Here is a 13,886-nt window from a genome sequence, read left to right on the forward strand (position 1 = left end):
TACGTATTTTTTACTTTTGTATTGCGTTGATATTTTTCAACTGTCACATCAATATAGAATATTTTTCACAGCCTAGCTTTTTGTGAAATTACGTGCCACTTGTGTGGCACTCCTTCCCGTATTGAGTGGCAAATTTTATAAATATTTAAAATCAACCACCAGAGGTCGCTGTCGGGTAAGATTCCCATAAACTCGGATCTGTTTGGCCCGCAGCAGCTGGCGCTCTGCGTGTCATCATTAGACGTGAGACATTTCTGTGGAAACAACGAGACTCCACGGCTAGTTTATCGTCTTTTATTAAGCATCAGTCGGTAAAAGAAGAAATAGGCTTGAAAATCGTTTTCCTACAGCTTTTCTGATTATATTTACATGTACTTTGTGTCATATAGCGCTACATGTGTTGAGGAAAACAGGGAAAGCAAAAGAACAAAAACAAAAAACATATTCTTCTACAAACTCAACAAGTACAAAGTCTGAAACTTTTACAAAACATTTTCTCTCAACCACATCATGAGGGCAGCACACAGAGAACCACGTACCTTCAAGAAGACTGATTGTTTCCCTGAAGGAGCGGGATGATTCAAGAATAATTTGTCTGTTTTTTAATGTGACAACCTGGTTCTTTGAAGTCTTTTGTGTGTGTGTGTGTGTGTGTGTGTGTGTGTGTGTGTGTGTGTGTGTGTGTGTGTTGTTAGACAGTAGTTGAACCCAAAATGTGTTCTATATCAATATTTCAATTAATACAAGACAACAGAGGACTTCCTTCAGACAATCCAACAAAGTGCAATTCAGAAAATACAAAAAGCTATGAGGAAAATATTTACCATTCATCCAACACAGAAAGGAGCCGCATCTGCTAAATTTACTATGGCTTATTTTGCAAGAGATTCGGCGACAATTAGAGGCTCATTTTTAGGGATTTGTCATTTACTGCATGTCTGACTGTGATGAATGCTAATGAACCCTGATCCTTCAGCGTGTTGCACACCTCCCCGTTTTCTATCTGCTCCTCTCTTCTGTCTCCAACACCTCTCTTGTAGAGAAGGTCATACAACCATTTGTCAGTTTGACATTTTTATTCCATTACCATGCATTGCTAAAGACTGGACTGACAAAGGAAGAAAAAAAAAAAAAAAGCCCACACACCAGTGACTCCGCAGTTCCCAATAAGCTCCACTGTTTTTTTTTTTTCTCCATCCGTTTCTGGAGTATTTTGTTACAAAATGTGTTCTTCTGAAATGCATGACAACGCTGCTGTAACCAAGCCCTTCCTGTAGGACCAAACCCTGTGCGTAGCCAAGGGGATATTTATAGAATTAGAGATGCGAACTCATCCTCAAAAGGATGCTGCAGCCTGCCTTTGCGCCGTCATGAGGGGAAAACAAAACAAAACAGAACTAGGACTCGCACACACAGACCCATGAGAGCCTTGCTCGTGTCCTGGCTCTGACGGAGCTCAGTTTTTTTGTTTTTAAGATTGCATCGTTGTCAAGCACGAGCAGAGCTCAGTAGAAGTTAGTGCACCTTGCAATTTGAAAGAAGTCACAACCCTTAAAACTTTTACACAATTTGTCACATTACAGCCACAAACCTAAATGTATTCCCCACAGAAAACGGTGCATAAATGTGAAGTGGAGGGAAAATGACATATGGATTAAAAAAATGCTTTAGATGCTTTTAGAAGAGCCATTTCACTGCAGTTAAAGTTGCAAGCTGAAGCCTGATGACACTGGGTGGAGAACATCTGTGAAGATCCGTTTTCAGATTCTCATTTGAATTTGACAGAACTGGGCTATTCTAACACATGAATATAGTTTGATATAAACAATCATACTTTATCTCTGGCTGGACTTTTTCGTGCTAGAAGGTGAACCTCCATCTCATTGTCAAATCTTTTGCTTCCTTCAAACAGGCTTTTCTGTCGATGTGCAAAGTTAGTCCTCTGAAACAAATACTGCTCTGTTTGAGTTTTGGATTATTAGAGAAACGTCTTCCAGATGTTTGATGTGGCCTCAACATGGGTGAGATTTTAAATGGAACTTCTTATAGTTTTATTCCAGCAAGACTTTGATCCGAGTTCCCACGGTCCGCTTGGCTTCTTGTCTCTTTACGTCATTCGCTCAGGTGGAAGGACATATCTCCATACATCTGGATTGAACAGAGGTCTGTGTGATGTTTAAAGCTCAAAGCTCAGGATATTGCTTTAACCTAACTATGGTTTGAACCATTTCACCATCAATTTTGTTTTGGTCATCATTATGCTGTTTGTTCACTTTTTTTCTTTTCTTTAACAAACCTCTGAGGCCTTCACATAATATGTGCAGTTTATACTAGGATTACATTACACACAGGTGGACTTAATTTACTGATTAGGTGAATTTGTAGGTTAGTTGTTGCACTGTATTTTATTTAGGGAGTAATGATGAAAGCTAAACACGGGCAAAAGCTTTAAAAATGCACATCTTGCTGTCGACTTCACACTTATGCGCTTTAAGATTCACATAGAATCCCAGTATGTTTGTGTTTGTCATGAGACAAAAGGTGAAAAGTTGAAGCGATGGTGAGTCCTTTTCAAAGCAGAAGTTACCCATGACTTTGGGAAGCAGAGCGCTCCAGCCGTCATTCAGGATGTCAGTTTAAATCAAGCTGATAACTCTGGAGCTCGGTCCGTCTGTCGCACACTCCTTGTTCCCGCTCTGTTCACATTTCACACTCCCTCCCTCCCTTCAGGAACAAGGTGGCTGAAGTCTTCATCAACATCCATCCCTGAAGCAGCGGGTCACACCCAGGTCCGTGTGGCCACGCTCCGTCTGCTCTTTTGTGATTTGCGGAGACGGGTGCATGTTTCCGCGAAAGCAACCGAGTGACATAAACGCGACGATGTGGACAGTCTGACTGAAAGACCCACAATCCAGTTTTCTGCTTCTTCCCCTGAACTGAAGACACAACTGAGATGAATAAAGGAACTGATTAAGATCAAGTCTGTAACCGTCCTCGAGTAAATTAGGCTACATGTGTGCATCAAATGTGAGCCATCCAGTCATCTCAGCCCCTCACCATGGAAACCGTTCAGTCTGCCGAGAGTGAGCCTGCACCTGCTCGTATTTCTGGACTTTTTCCATCCAAATGTTTGGTGCATGAGAGAGAGAGACATTAGAGTTTAAAAAAAGAAACAAACATAAAAGCTCCACAGGATGAGTACTCTGTCCTTTTTGTGTTTATTTGCTCGTTATTCAGACTCCATTAGGGCATATTCAGAATGCAGGGTGTTATGAAAAGCAAAGGCACAGAAATATCTAACTCATACCACAGTGCCAGACATATTTGTTGGGACTCCTGGTGAAGATGTTAAAAAAAGCCTGAGAATAAATTCATATTTTATCCCTGCAGCAAAATCTCACACTGACAATTTTGGAAGAATTGAACCGTGGCTGGTTGTACAGGTCATAAAGCAGAATTTGATTTGGCGGCCCTCTTCGTGTTAAGAACATTACCGCCGCTGCCAGCGTTGCAATAAAAGTGTGGAAGAATCTGGGAGAGGAGATCAAGTTTCATTTGCTGAACTTTGAAGCAACAGGACAAATTGGTTGTTATTTCCAGAGATGTATTTATGAAGAAACCAAGCTCAAACACAAGGAAAAGAACAAACCTCTCGTATCAGATCACAATTAGATATAGTTTTTCTTTGCTTAAAATGTAAAAGTATTGTCATCCTTAAGTGTAGGAATTTTAGATCAGTGTTAAAGTTAGAGCATTTACGGAAGCCGTCCCCCACATGGCCTCGGCGGCAGGTTCACTTCCTCTTTTCTGCAGCTGCTGTTGTCCTGCACACACATTAAAACCTTTCACCACTGCAAAAACTGAATCAGAATCACTTCAGATCCGCTGTTTTCAGTGGTTCTGTCTCACCAGGGAGATTTTCTCTGCCAGAAAAACTGAAAATAGGTTGCAACTGGCTCCTTCAGTGTGATAGTGAGTCAAAACATGTGATTAGATTAACACAAAATTGTTAAAGAAATAGAAAAAAAAAACATTCCAGAGAGCATAAGAGAGGCTAGATGGATGTTTTAAAAAAATACTCTGCAAATTCTCCCAGATCTTAAAATATTACAGAAAAAGAAAAAGTGAAAAAGAGGGTTTTACAGTATGTGATGTTTTTCTGTACTGGATAAATGCCCTCAAATTAAAGCTGTTTTCATTTGCGCGATAATATGTTACTGCAATTGTAACTGACCATTAGTGGCTTTTACACATCTTTACCAGGTTTTCCAATGAACACGGCTGGCACTTGTATCTCTAATGAAAACCATCTACATTAAATAGGTCCACTATAATGTATGTTTCCTGCAAAAAGTTGCTTTGATTCATGCTTGCAAGACATATATCATAAGGTTTGTATGTTTTAAATTAAGTTAGTGTGAGAGCACCAGGTTTGGTGTCATCAGGTGCATTAAGAAAAGAGCAAAATGCAGAACATTTGGTGTCTAAGTGCAGGCAATACACACCCTTTTATCTTTTGAAAGCGATTAACCTGCCAAGAAACATAAAATGAAACTTATTTTTCAAAGCTGTTTTGTTAGAACCCCAGAATATCCTCCTCCTGCTTATATGTTTGCCCCGCATGAGCAAATACGGCTCCCTGAAATGACTCCGATTACGTTTTTTTTTTTTTTTTTTTTAAAGGAATGCTCCAACATTTTGAGATAAAACATCAGGATGCACAGCCATCTGTACATGTCATCAGAAAGAACAATTCTTTGGTTCTTTACATTGCACAAAAAGACTGCAACAAGCGCGTACAGAGAGACTGTAGCAAATATAAATCTATGTGCTGCAGAATGTTGTCTAACAGTAGCAACTCCTTCCACGAGATGCAGCACATACGGTGCTTTCAGATGCATAACTATGAGGTTACCACAACATGTCAGTTGTTTTAGAAAATATCTTAAAAATATAAATTACTTTTTAAAATTTTGTACAGGTGATGCGTAATGTCGTCGTAGAGTCTGGCTTCGCACGGATGCATGTACAATATTTACACTCATACAAAACAGATTTTTTTTTTTCTCTGCTGTCTCCTGTCGCTTAATGCAAAGTTCACCTCATCCGCTACAACTGCTTGAAGCTTAAATAAAAAACAAAACAAAAAACAAAAAACAACAAAAAACAAAAAAACGACTGATGGAAAAATGTAACCCAAACTTGAGGACACACTCAGACATTTAGAATAAAGGTTTTAATCAGTGGCGGTTCCTGGGGAGCTGCTCCTTCTGTCTCCCTGCTGACAGCCAATCACACTCCCATTCCTCTGAGTGGAAGAAATGCATCAGGTCACCAAGGTCATCATTTAGTAAAAAAAAAAACAGACCATCTGGAATCAATTTAACATAAACTACTACATGTTTGACAAGATTTTATGCTTATTTTAGCTTAATGTGATCCTAATTCTAAAAAGCATTAAAAGTATCTTTCATGTTTTTTTTTTTTTACAAAAACAAAATAGTAGCTATAAGTGCATCATAAATCTTAAAATGTATGTGTAGAAATTTGTTGAGCGAAGAATAATCCACATAAGGGTAAAAAGGCGGTTCAGAATTTTGAGCTAAGACTCAGACACCAACTTTAGCATCATAATGATGTACAACAATATTTTATTACAATGCCTGCACTCTGCACACCGCAGGGAGCCACTGGGTCCCAAATAAAACCTGTTTTCACCACAGACAAGTAACTTTTCAGCTTTTGCTCCTCTATTGCGCCCCCTGGTGAGGCATCATTCTGGGTAGAAAGCCGTATTTCCCATATCCAGAGCCGCCACTGATCATAACAAGAAAAACAAGAGTGCAACATTTCCAAAACGATGTTTTCTCTCTCGCCACCAATGAATGACGAGGATGGACGTGACCTCACAGTTTAATCTGTGCAGTAAAAATGCCAACCCAGGAGAAACGCTGAGCTGTTTGAAAGAAACAGACCGAAACACTTCACTCTGCCGAAGATCTGACGTAAGATGAAAGACGACTATTGCTACATAATAAATATAAGTGAAAGGTAGTTATTGCACACACACACACACACGCACACACACACACACTCACACAGAGATACTTATGTGCTATCGTTCAGCCTGCCTCAGGCTTTCCTCCTCAACATCAAAACGTAAAACACAGGACAACATGAACTAAGGCCAGTTTTAAAGGAAGTTGTAGGAAGAAAGAACATGTTCTCCACCCCCCGCCTTTGAAACATACAATGTATATAAATATACACTGTAGGGAGAGAAGATGTATGTCTTCCTTTCATACTGCAATTGAGGATTTTAAAATATCTCCTCTTATTGTGCCTTGTTTTGATGCCCTTTATGTTTCACTAAGATTTGACAGCTTTGGCTGCAGTGGCTTTAACATTTTATCCAGGGTTCTCAGAAAACAGGTTATAAAAATTATAGACTAGACTCCTGCGGCTAGTCTAATGATGGCATTATAACCTGGGCTCGTATAAATAGCAAAAAAAAAAAAAACAACAACTCCTATTCTTCCACTCTGAGGGCGTTTCTGATTGTTATCATCAGGAACATTTTAGAGAAGATAACAACACTATTTCCAGTGATCCACAGGTGTTGTAATTTTGTAGGAAAAGCCTTTTTGTCCTTTCAGTTTTCCTGCAAATTGTTCCCAGACAAGTCTCTGAGTTTTTCATCTGCAATCCCTTATATCTTCCTCTTCTTTGTATTCTCTGTGCAAGCCGTTCCTTTTAATCAACTCTAAGAGTTATACTGACGCTTCTCCCCCTGAAGCGGCCGCAGCTCTGGTGAAATGTGGTTTTCCTGTCCTTCCAGCGGCAGGGTGCTGTTCCCCAGCTTCTTAGCGAGGCCCTCCATGTGGTTGGGACCCTGTTGAAAGCCAGAGAGCTGAGCAAACCTGGGGCTGGGTCTCTCCAAAAGTCTTTGGGTCACGTTGGCCGTCGAACTGTCGTGCAGGTGCTCCTCCTCATCCGTGTCGGCGTCGATGAACTTGCTGACAGATGAGTCGTGGAATGTGAAGATGCTTGGCCGTAAGTTCTCGGGGCTCTTGCTGGGCGTCCTGCTGCTGGCAGTGGTGTAGACAGATGTCTCTGGGGTTTGGATCGATGAGCTGTCAGAGAGACCTCCTTTCCCTGAGTCCTCCCCGCCTCTGACTCTAACTTTAAGTGAACGCCCCTTCATTGGGTTGTTTAGTGACTGAGCTCTTGGGTTGTCGTTGTTGAGCTTGGTGCTTTTGTCTGACTGGGGGCTGGTGGCACCATGCGATCCCTCATGCTCATTCTCCAGGGTGGGCTCCAGGCTGGGGTTGGTGCTGACCCTTCCAGGCATGTTGCTCCCGGAGCTGTGTGAAAATCTGGAGCTCTCAGGAAAGTCAGGTCCGCAGCTGATGAAGCTGTCGATGCTGGAGATGCTCTTCATGTCTGTCACTCCCTCCGCTGTGCCAGTCACGGCCTCGGGGCGGATGCTTCCCATCTCAAACTCAGCTTTCTGCCTGGCTGACTTCGAATGTGACGCTTTTTCCTTGCTGTTGACGTTTGATTGTGACTGTGCTTTTGTCATGTTGTTGTATATTTCCTCAAGTTTCTGTGCGCTGAGATGCTGAGGACTGCTGGCTGGTTTTTCCTTTTCTTGGAAGCTGGACTCAGCAGTCTTACTGGGACTACTGGGGTTCAGCGGTGACTTGATCCTGGGTGTTCCTCTGTGTGGTGACACGTGATTGTCATGGAGCTTCTCCTTCCTCTCGTCGGTTTTTTCCACCATGACGTCCATGAGTTCCACGCTACGGCCAAAGGCATCCTTAATGTTCATTGAGACAATGCTACCATTTCTCTTCGCCCTCTCCAGAGCCTCTCTCCTTTTGATGGCTTTCTCCTGCCTCTTCTGTTCTTTGTAAAACTCTGAGAAGTTATTTACAATAATAGGAATAGGTAAGGCGATCACCAAGACCCCTGCAATGCAGCACAAACCTCCGACTATCTTTCCCAGCAGGGTTTTTGGGTAAATGTCTCCATAACCTACTGTGGTCATAGTAATGGTAGCCCACCAGAAGGAGGCAGGGATGCTTTTAAACTTGGTGTCCTCTTCATCCTTCTCAGCAAAGAACACCAGACTTGAGAAGATCATGATGCCCATGGCAAGAAAGAGGATAAGCAGGCCCAGCTCATTGTAGCTCCTCCTGAGAGTGAAGCCCAAAGACTGAAGACCTGTGGAGTGACGGGCCAGCTTCAGGATTCGCAAGATCCGCATGATCCGGAATATCTGAACCACACGGCGGACGTTCTGAAACTGCAGCACACTCTTGTTGGACTCTGTCAGGAAGATGGTGACGTAGTAGGGCAGGATGGCCAGCAGGTCGATGATGTTGAGGGGACCTTTGAAGAACTTCCATTTGTTTGGAGAGGAGAGGAAGCGGAGCAGGTACTCCATGGTGAACCAGGCAATACAAACAGCTTCCACATGAGCCAACTGTGGGTTGTCCGTGGGCTGGCCAAACTCGTCGGTGTCCTGCAGCTCTGGGAGGGTGTTCAGAGACAAGGCAATGGTGGACAGCACAATGAAGAGGATGGAGATGATCGCAAGGATCTGAGAAAAAAGAGGAGAAATTAATTAGAGAGTTCTGAAAACAGATGACACGTTTTTCAAGAGATATTTTACACTATTCTTGCTTGGATTCCATTGAACTTCAAATGTAAGAAGGAAGGAAATAGTCAACAGTGCCAAGGAATACAGGTTTTACAATCGTTTAGGGAGAATCATTAGTCTGGTGGTGCGTCATACTTTGTTGTATTGGTGTCACAGATTGGAGTTGGGAATGAAAAATACTTACATTTTTGAGTAAATATTTTCCAATTTAGTTGGAAAATATTTTTGTAGCACTATTTTTAGCAAGTGAAAATAATATCAATGCAATAAAATCCAAAAGGGACAAATTATAGATATTTCACATGCACTTCATGTACAAACATTTTGAAGAGGAATTACTTTTTTTGCAGCTTTTCTCTTATTCACACAGACTAAAAATATACATGCAGACTTGAATATAGACATCCCACTGATATTTAGTAAATATGCCTCAGCTTTTATAGCTATCAATTTTAGTCATAATTCTGGCTGGATATTTGATCACTTGCAGAGCTGGTAGTAACTAGTGTATTTTTCAGACTATAAGCCGCTACTTTTTTCCTTCGCTTTGAACCATGCGCTTAAACCCTGGTGCGGCTTTTCTGTGGATTTTTCTTCAACCACCGGGGGGCGCTTTAGCAAGAAGTGAATCATTGGAAGTCAAAATTGGAAATCAAAGAAGAAAGTGCTAACAAGCATATGCTAGCAGCAGGCACGACGGAGAAATGCTTTCAAACTCATATGATGCAAGTTTTAAGTTGAAGGTTATCAATCTGGCTGTAGAGCTGCTGTACGAAACCACGGCTCGGCTTTGGACACGGAGGCCTGCGTCCTTAATAGCAGATTTATTAGGACTCTCCCTCTGCTGCCCTCTGCTGGGTCCTTATGGAAAACCGAGAGCGACGGAGATACCAGCGGCTTATAGCCCGGTGCGGTTTATATATATAGGTTTTTTTTTTTTGTTTTGTTTTTTTTTAAATGTATAGCTGCGGCTTATAGTATGATGCACTCCGGGAAAATATGGTAAGTTAAACTGGTTGGCATCCAAGCGCTGGTCCAGCTTGTGAGCATAGTATACAAATTTTCAGGAAGGCTGGTCATGCCAAAAGCTTAATGTTGACCTGCTTGATTCATCTCAGAACCAGCTCTGGTGTGTGTTTTGGATCATTGTCTGGTCTTGATCAGCCCAGAAACAATCATGGAGAAATCCTCAAGTGTCCTCAAGTGTCACTGTACACACAGAAGCCAGATTTACATCACAATGGACCGAGAAGAAAGAAGACTGAAATTTAGCGTTGTGTATGTGGACATGGAGACACAAACTAACTTATTTTCACAATTACAATATTTAAAGGGATTAAAGTGACGCTTTGAAACCTAAGAACACTGCACCGAGTCTTTCACACAAACTGTGAAAGATCCTTTTAAATCTTCCTGAGCTTCCCCTCAAATCAACCTCCAGACGGTGGAAATCAGGACAAATAACCAGGAAAAACATTCATATATTGAGGCTACCAGCCTGATCAAGTGAAGAAGCAAACTAAAAGGGAATAAGACTTCAAGAAGGCACTGGATGTTGGATATTGTTGTGTGGCTCATTCTTCATTTGTTATTTTTGGAGCAACATTTATTTTTTTCAGGCCCGTAGATCAATACTGGGTATTCAATGTCTGAAATACAAATCAGACTGAATCATTAACTGTATTATTTAGCATCTTTACAGTTTTTTTAGATTTGGCACACAAGGCAGCGACTAAATATGACAAACGAAAACTAAAATTAGCTCTGCCCCTGAAATACATGCTGAAAGTCATATACTGTACCTCCACAAAGTCATGTATATGGTGCTTCTTCAGGGTCAAAGGAAGGTTGCTCTCCTGAGAAACTCTGCTTCAAAGTGAAAAAGTGGTCCAGCTCCTTCTGCTGGAATATCCCTACCAGAGATGTGTTTTTTAACGTTATACTGACCCATTTAACTTTCTGACCTTCCCATCAGCATTTCAAAGGAATCACAGTCAGAGCTATTATGAGTTTGTGGCCGGGTGTTTTATCTTCTCTCTGTAATAATGTGAGAAAGTTTCTGACAGAAAAGTTTTCCACTTTGTCTTTTCACTTTTAACGTCTATCCCCGAGAGCTGGAAGTTACAAAAATCCCCAGAAAGCTGTATGAAGCCAGAGAGTCCGGCTGAGACTCTGACGAGGTACCCTGGACATTTCAGTGACCTGCTAATGATCTAATCTGCTGAGTACAACCGGGTCTGGTCGCAGTGCCAGGGATTAGCACGGCTGCACATAGTTGTGGCTGTACGGCTGTGCCACACCTATTATTTCTGTCCCACGATCGGCGTGAAATCCAGCACAAGGTCACTATGGAGGCTGTGTCCCAGGCGACTGGTGTGAGTAGGATTATTCTCTGGTACCGGTCAACCTTCGTAAGCTTTAATTAATGCTGACAGGTGACTGCTTGAACACCAACCTTGGCCTTTGAAGAGATGGAGGGGGACTAAGTGCAAAGAAACATTGCAATGGAGAGGATGAAAGAGGAAAGCGAGAATAGTTCACAAATTAAGAGATCCATAAAGACTGAAATCTATCAAAACCAACAAAGCACTTTCTGAATTGCTCTAGAAACACATATCTGTTTGCAGTGAAGGATAAAGCGTAGTTTCGGTGCTTTTTATAAATTCAAGATCTATTAGTTGGTTAAAACAAAAGGTCTGGAGAGGTAGGATAACAGATTATGTGCACCAGTTGAAAGGAAACAAGCCCCGGTTCTGAACTGCACTGTCCAGTGGAAAATACACTGATCAGATGACGGCTTATCTCTGTTCAGGCTGCAATGCAGTTAATGAATCCTGCTGAATGCAACAGACAGCGCTGAAACCAAACTGTAAAGGCAATACACACAGGATGATTACCTTCTCCTGGTCACTTTTTCCACCTCTATCGCAGCAGTCAGATAACCGAGGTCAGCCAAGGCCGGATATTAAAGAGAAGCGATCTGACTAAAGATGAACACTCAGGCAAAAAAGGGAAATTTAACAGAGACACACAGTTCAGTGGCGTGTCTGGGAGAGAAACAGCCTAATCTGAGGTTTTTAGCAAAGATATTCGAACATTTTCAGATGCCAGTCGGATGTTCAGTGACTGCTGTTTTTTTTTCTGTCTCAGGTAATAGATCTGCAAAGTCTTGGAGGTGTTGTGGATTTGCTTTCTAACTCAATGTCAAACTTATTCTTACTTATTCAAATGTGTGATATTACTATTAATATTTAGATAAATACTCCTCAGCAAGTTGTAGAAAAACTATACTGATTGTTTGGGCACTCTTCTTATTAGAAGTTTTACAGCTAACATAAATCTGGGTTTAGATCAGGAATCTTTATAATCCAAAGAGCCACTTTTACAAAGAGTCCTGCTAAATTTGTTGTTTAGTGCAGCAAATGTTACACGACCTGTTGGAAAAAAAAAAAATCTACTCTAGGAAAAGTGTCGTTCTAAAAGAACCATCATTTTATGTATTTGATATTAGTTAAAGAAAATAAACCAATTTACATACATTTTCCGCTATTTGATGTTGACATTTGTGGAAAATATGTAAAAAAAATAAATAAAATAAAATTAAAAATTAAACACAGTTGCCAACCCAATAACCAGAAACGTTTTGTTGTGGAAATTCAATGCTAAAACCGGAAAATCTGCTAAGACCTGCGTTTGTTTTTATGCCAAAGTTATAAAAGTCGTTGAGGAAGGTGCAGAGAGCTTCAAACACATTAAATTCAAACAAGCGGTTTTAATATTCTTTTGATTCTGAAGTTGTATTTTTTTTATAAATAACATTCAATTAAATGCAGAAGTTATTTTGACATTAGTGCATGTGATGAGGATGTGTAAACATCCCATCGGCATCGTAACAATGCAACAAAGGATGCAATAAATCATCAATAAATCATGTCATTCTGGCCACCAGGGGCCCTCCCAAGAGAGCTTGACTTGACGCAGAATATTTAGATGTCAAAACATCACATATATATATATAAATATATATGTATATTATATTATATATATTTATAACATTCATCGAGAAGGATAAAATATTCTGTTTTGAACCAAAAGAGGATTTAAGCGCTTTAAGTGCTCTGGTTGTGTTCACACAGAGTTAAACCTGGATTTAATGTTGTATTCTGTCAAAATTTAATGCTGGCAAACTATTCATGTTCTTGTGTCAGTACTGGAGTTTATGCAGACAAATAAATCTCACTTAATGTTAATAAGTGACTGTTTATGACCACAAAGTATTAAGTGTGATCCTTCTTTTCTGAATCTATCGGTTTTTTGCTGAACGACTGCACAGCAGACAAGAAATGTTGCATCTATTTCTTCATTTGTTGCTCGTTACGTCATCAAGTGACTCATGTGAGTGGCAAGTAAAACCCATTCCAATTGGCTTACTTGCAAACAATAAAAATAGGATTGTCAAACGCCCAACAGAACATTATTAGTGGTGGCTGATGGGCTTAACTTCAGTTAGGCTCTATTATCAAATTCTGCTTTGGCCCCTGTTCAATCTGTGAGGAAGAACTACAGGAAGTGAGTCTCTGTTTAACCGGCAACGTTAAAAAACTAAGGTTCTGTGTTGTTTATGGTTTGTGTTTCCTTAATGGCGGGCTCAGTCAACCACACATTTGCAAAAACTAGAGATACTTCCTCTGCACGGTCCTGAAACACATTTCATCTCCACCAAACACAAACACCCATGCATAACACACTTACATATGCACTCCCACCTCAGTAATTAGCTCCAGGCGTCTCTTCCATACAAGCCCAGGGAGGAAGGAAACTGAATATTTAATATCATGCTGAAGAGTGAACTATCCCAGTGTTTGGAGGTGGGGCGGGGGTGCGGGGGGTATTAGCGGATCTACACTGAGCCATTAGAGACTGCAGAGTCAGAGCTGTAGCCTAGTTTCCACAGTTTTCCCTACACATGGTTACCTCAGCTGTCTGATCAAATTAAGGATGAACAGGGAGGTTTCCCTTGACACAATCACTGTCCATTCGAAATGAGGAGACGGTTCTGCTCCATTTCCAGAGCTTTCAGAAAACACGTCATGATTTTTACGGCGTTTTTTTCCAAAATGGTAATTTAATCCTATTCTGCAGAATCTGGTTTACATAATTCTGTGGAAAGACATTTCTTTATTTTTTCTTTTTGTCAAATTTAAAAGTTTGGAGTCATCAA

The 13,886-nt window shown here is 40.8% G+C and overlaps 1 protein-coding gene across 2 annotated transcripts in view; it reads right to left on the bottom strand.

The window, feature by feature from the left end:
* LOC103150690 (potassium voltage-gated channel subfamily B member 1) overlaps nt 1-13,886 on the bottom strand; it is a 55,831-nt gene that overhangs the window by 11,504 nt on the left and 30,441 nt on the right. Inside the window, exon 3 of one of the 2 annotated variants that reach the window (XR_001664527.1) lies at nt 5,169-8,605. Coding sequence is in view for 1 of the 2 variants with exons in the window: in XM_007570404.2 (XP_007570466.1) it covers nt 6,764-8,605 (1,842 nt within the window). In the remaining variant the exon portion in view is untranslated. Of the gene's footprint in view, nt 1-278; nt 8,606-13,886 lie in introns of those variants that run through there. The other variant, XM_007570404.2, reaches the window with a different exon arrangement.

The sequence above is a fragment of the Poecilia formosa genome, unplaced genomic scaffold, assembly GCF_000485575.1.
Source record: "Poecilia formosa unplaced genomic scaffold, Poecilia_formosa-5.1.2 Scaffold260, whole genome shotgun sequence".
In the NCBI taxonomy this organism is placed as follows: domain Eukaryota; kingdom Metazoa; phylum Chordata; class Actinopteri; order Cyprinodontiformes; family Poeciliidae; genus Poecilia; species Poecilia formosa.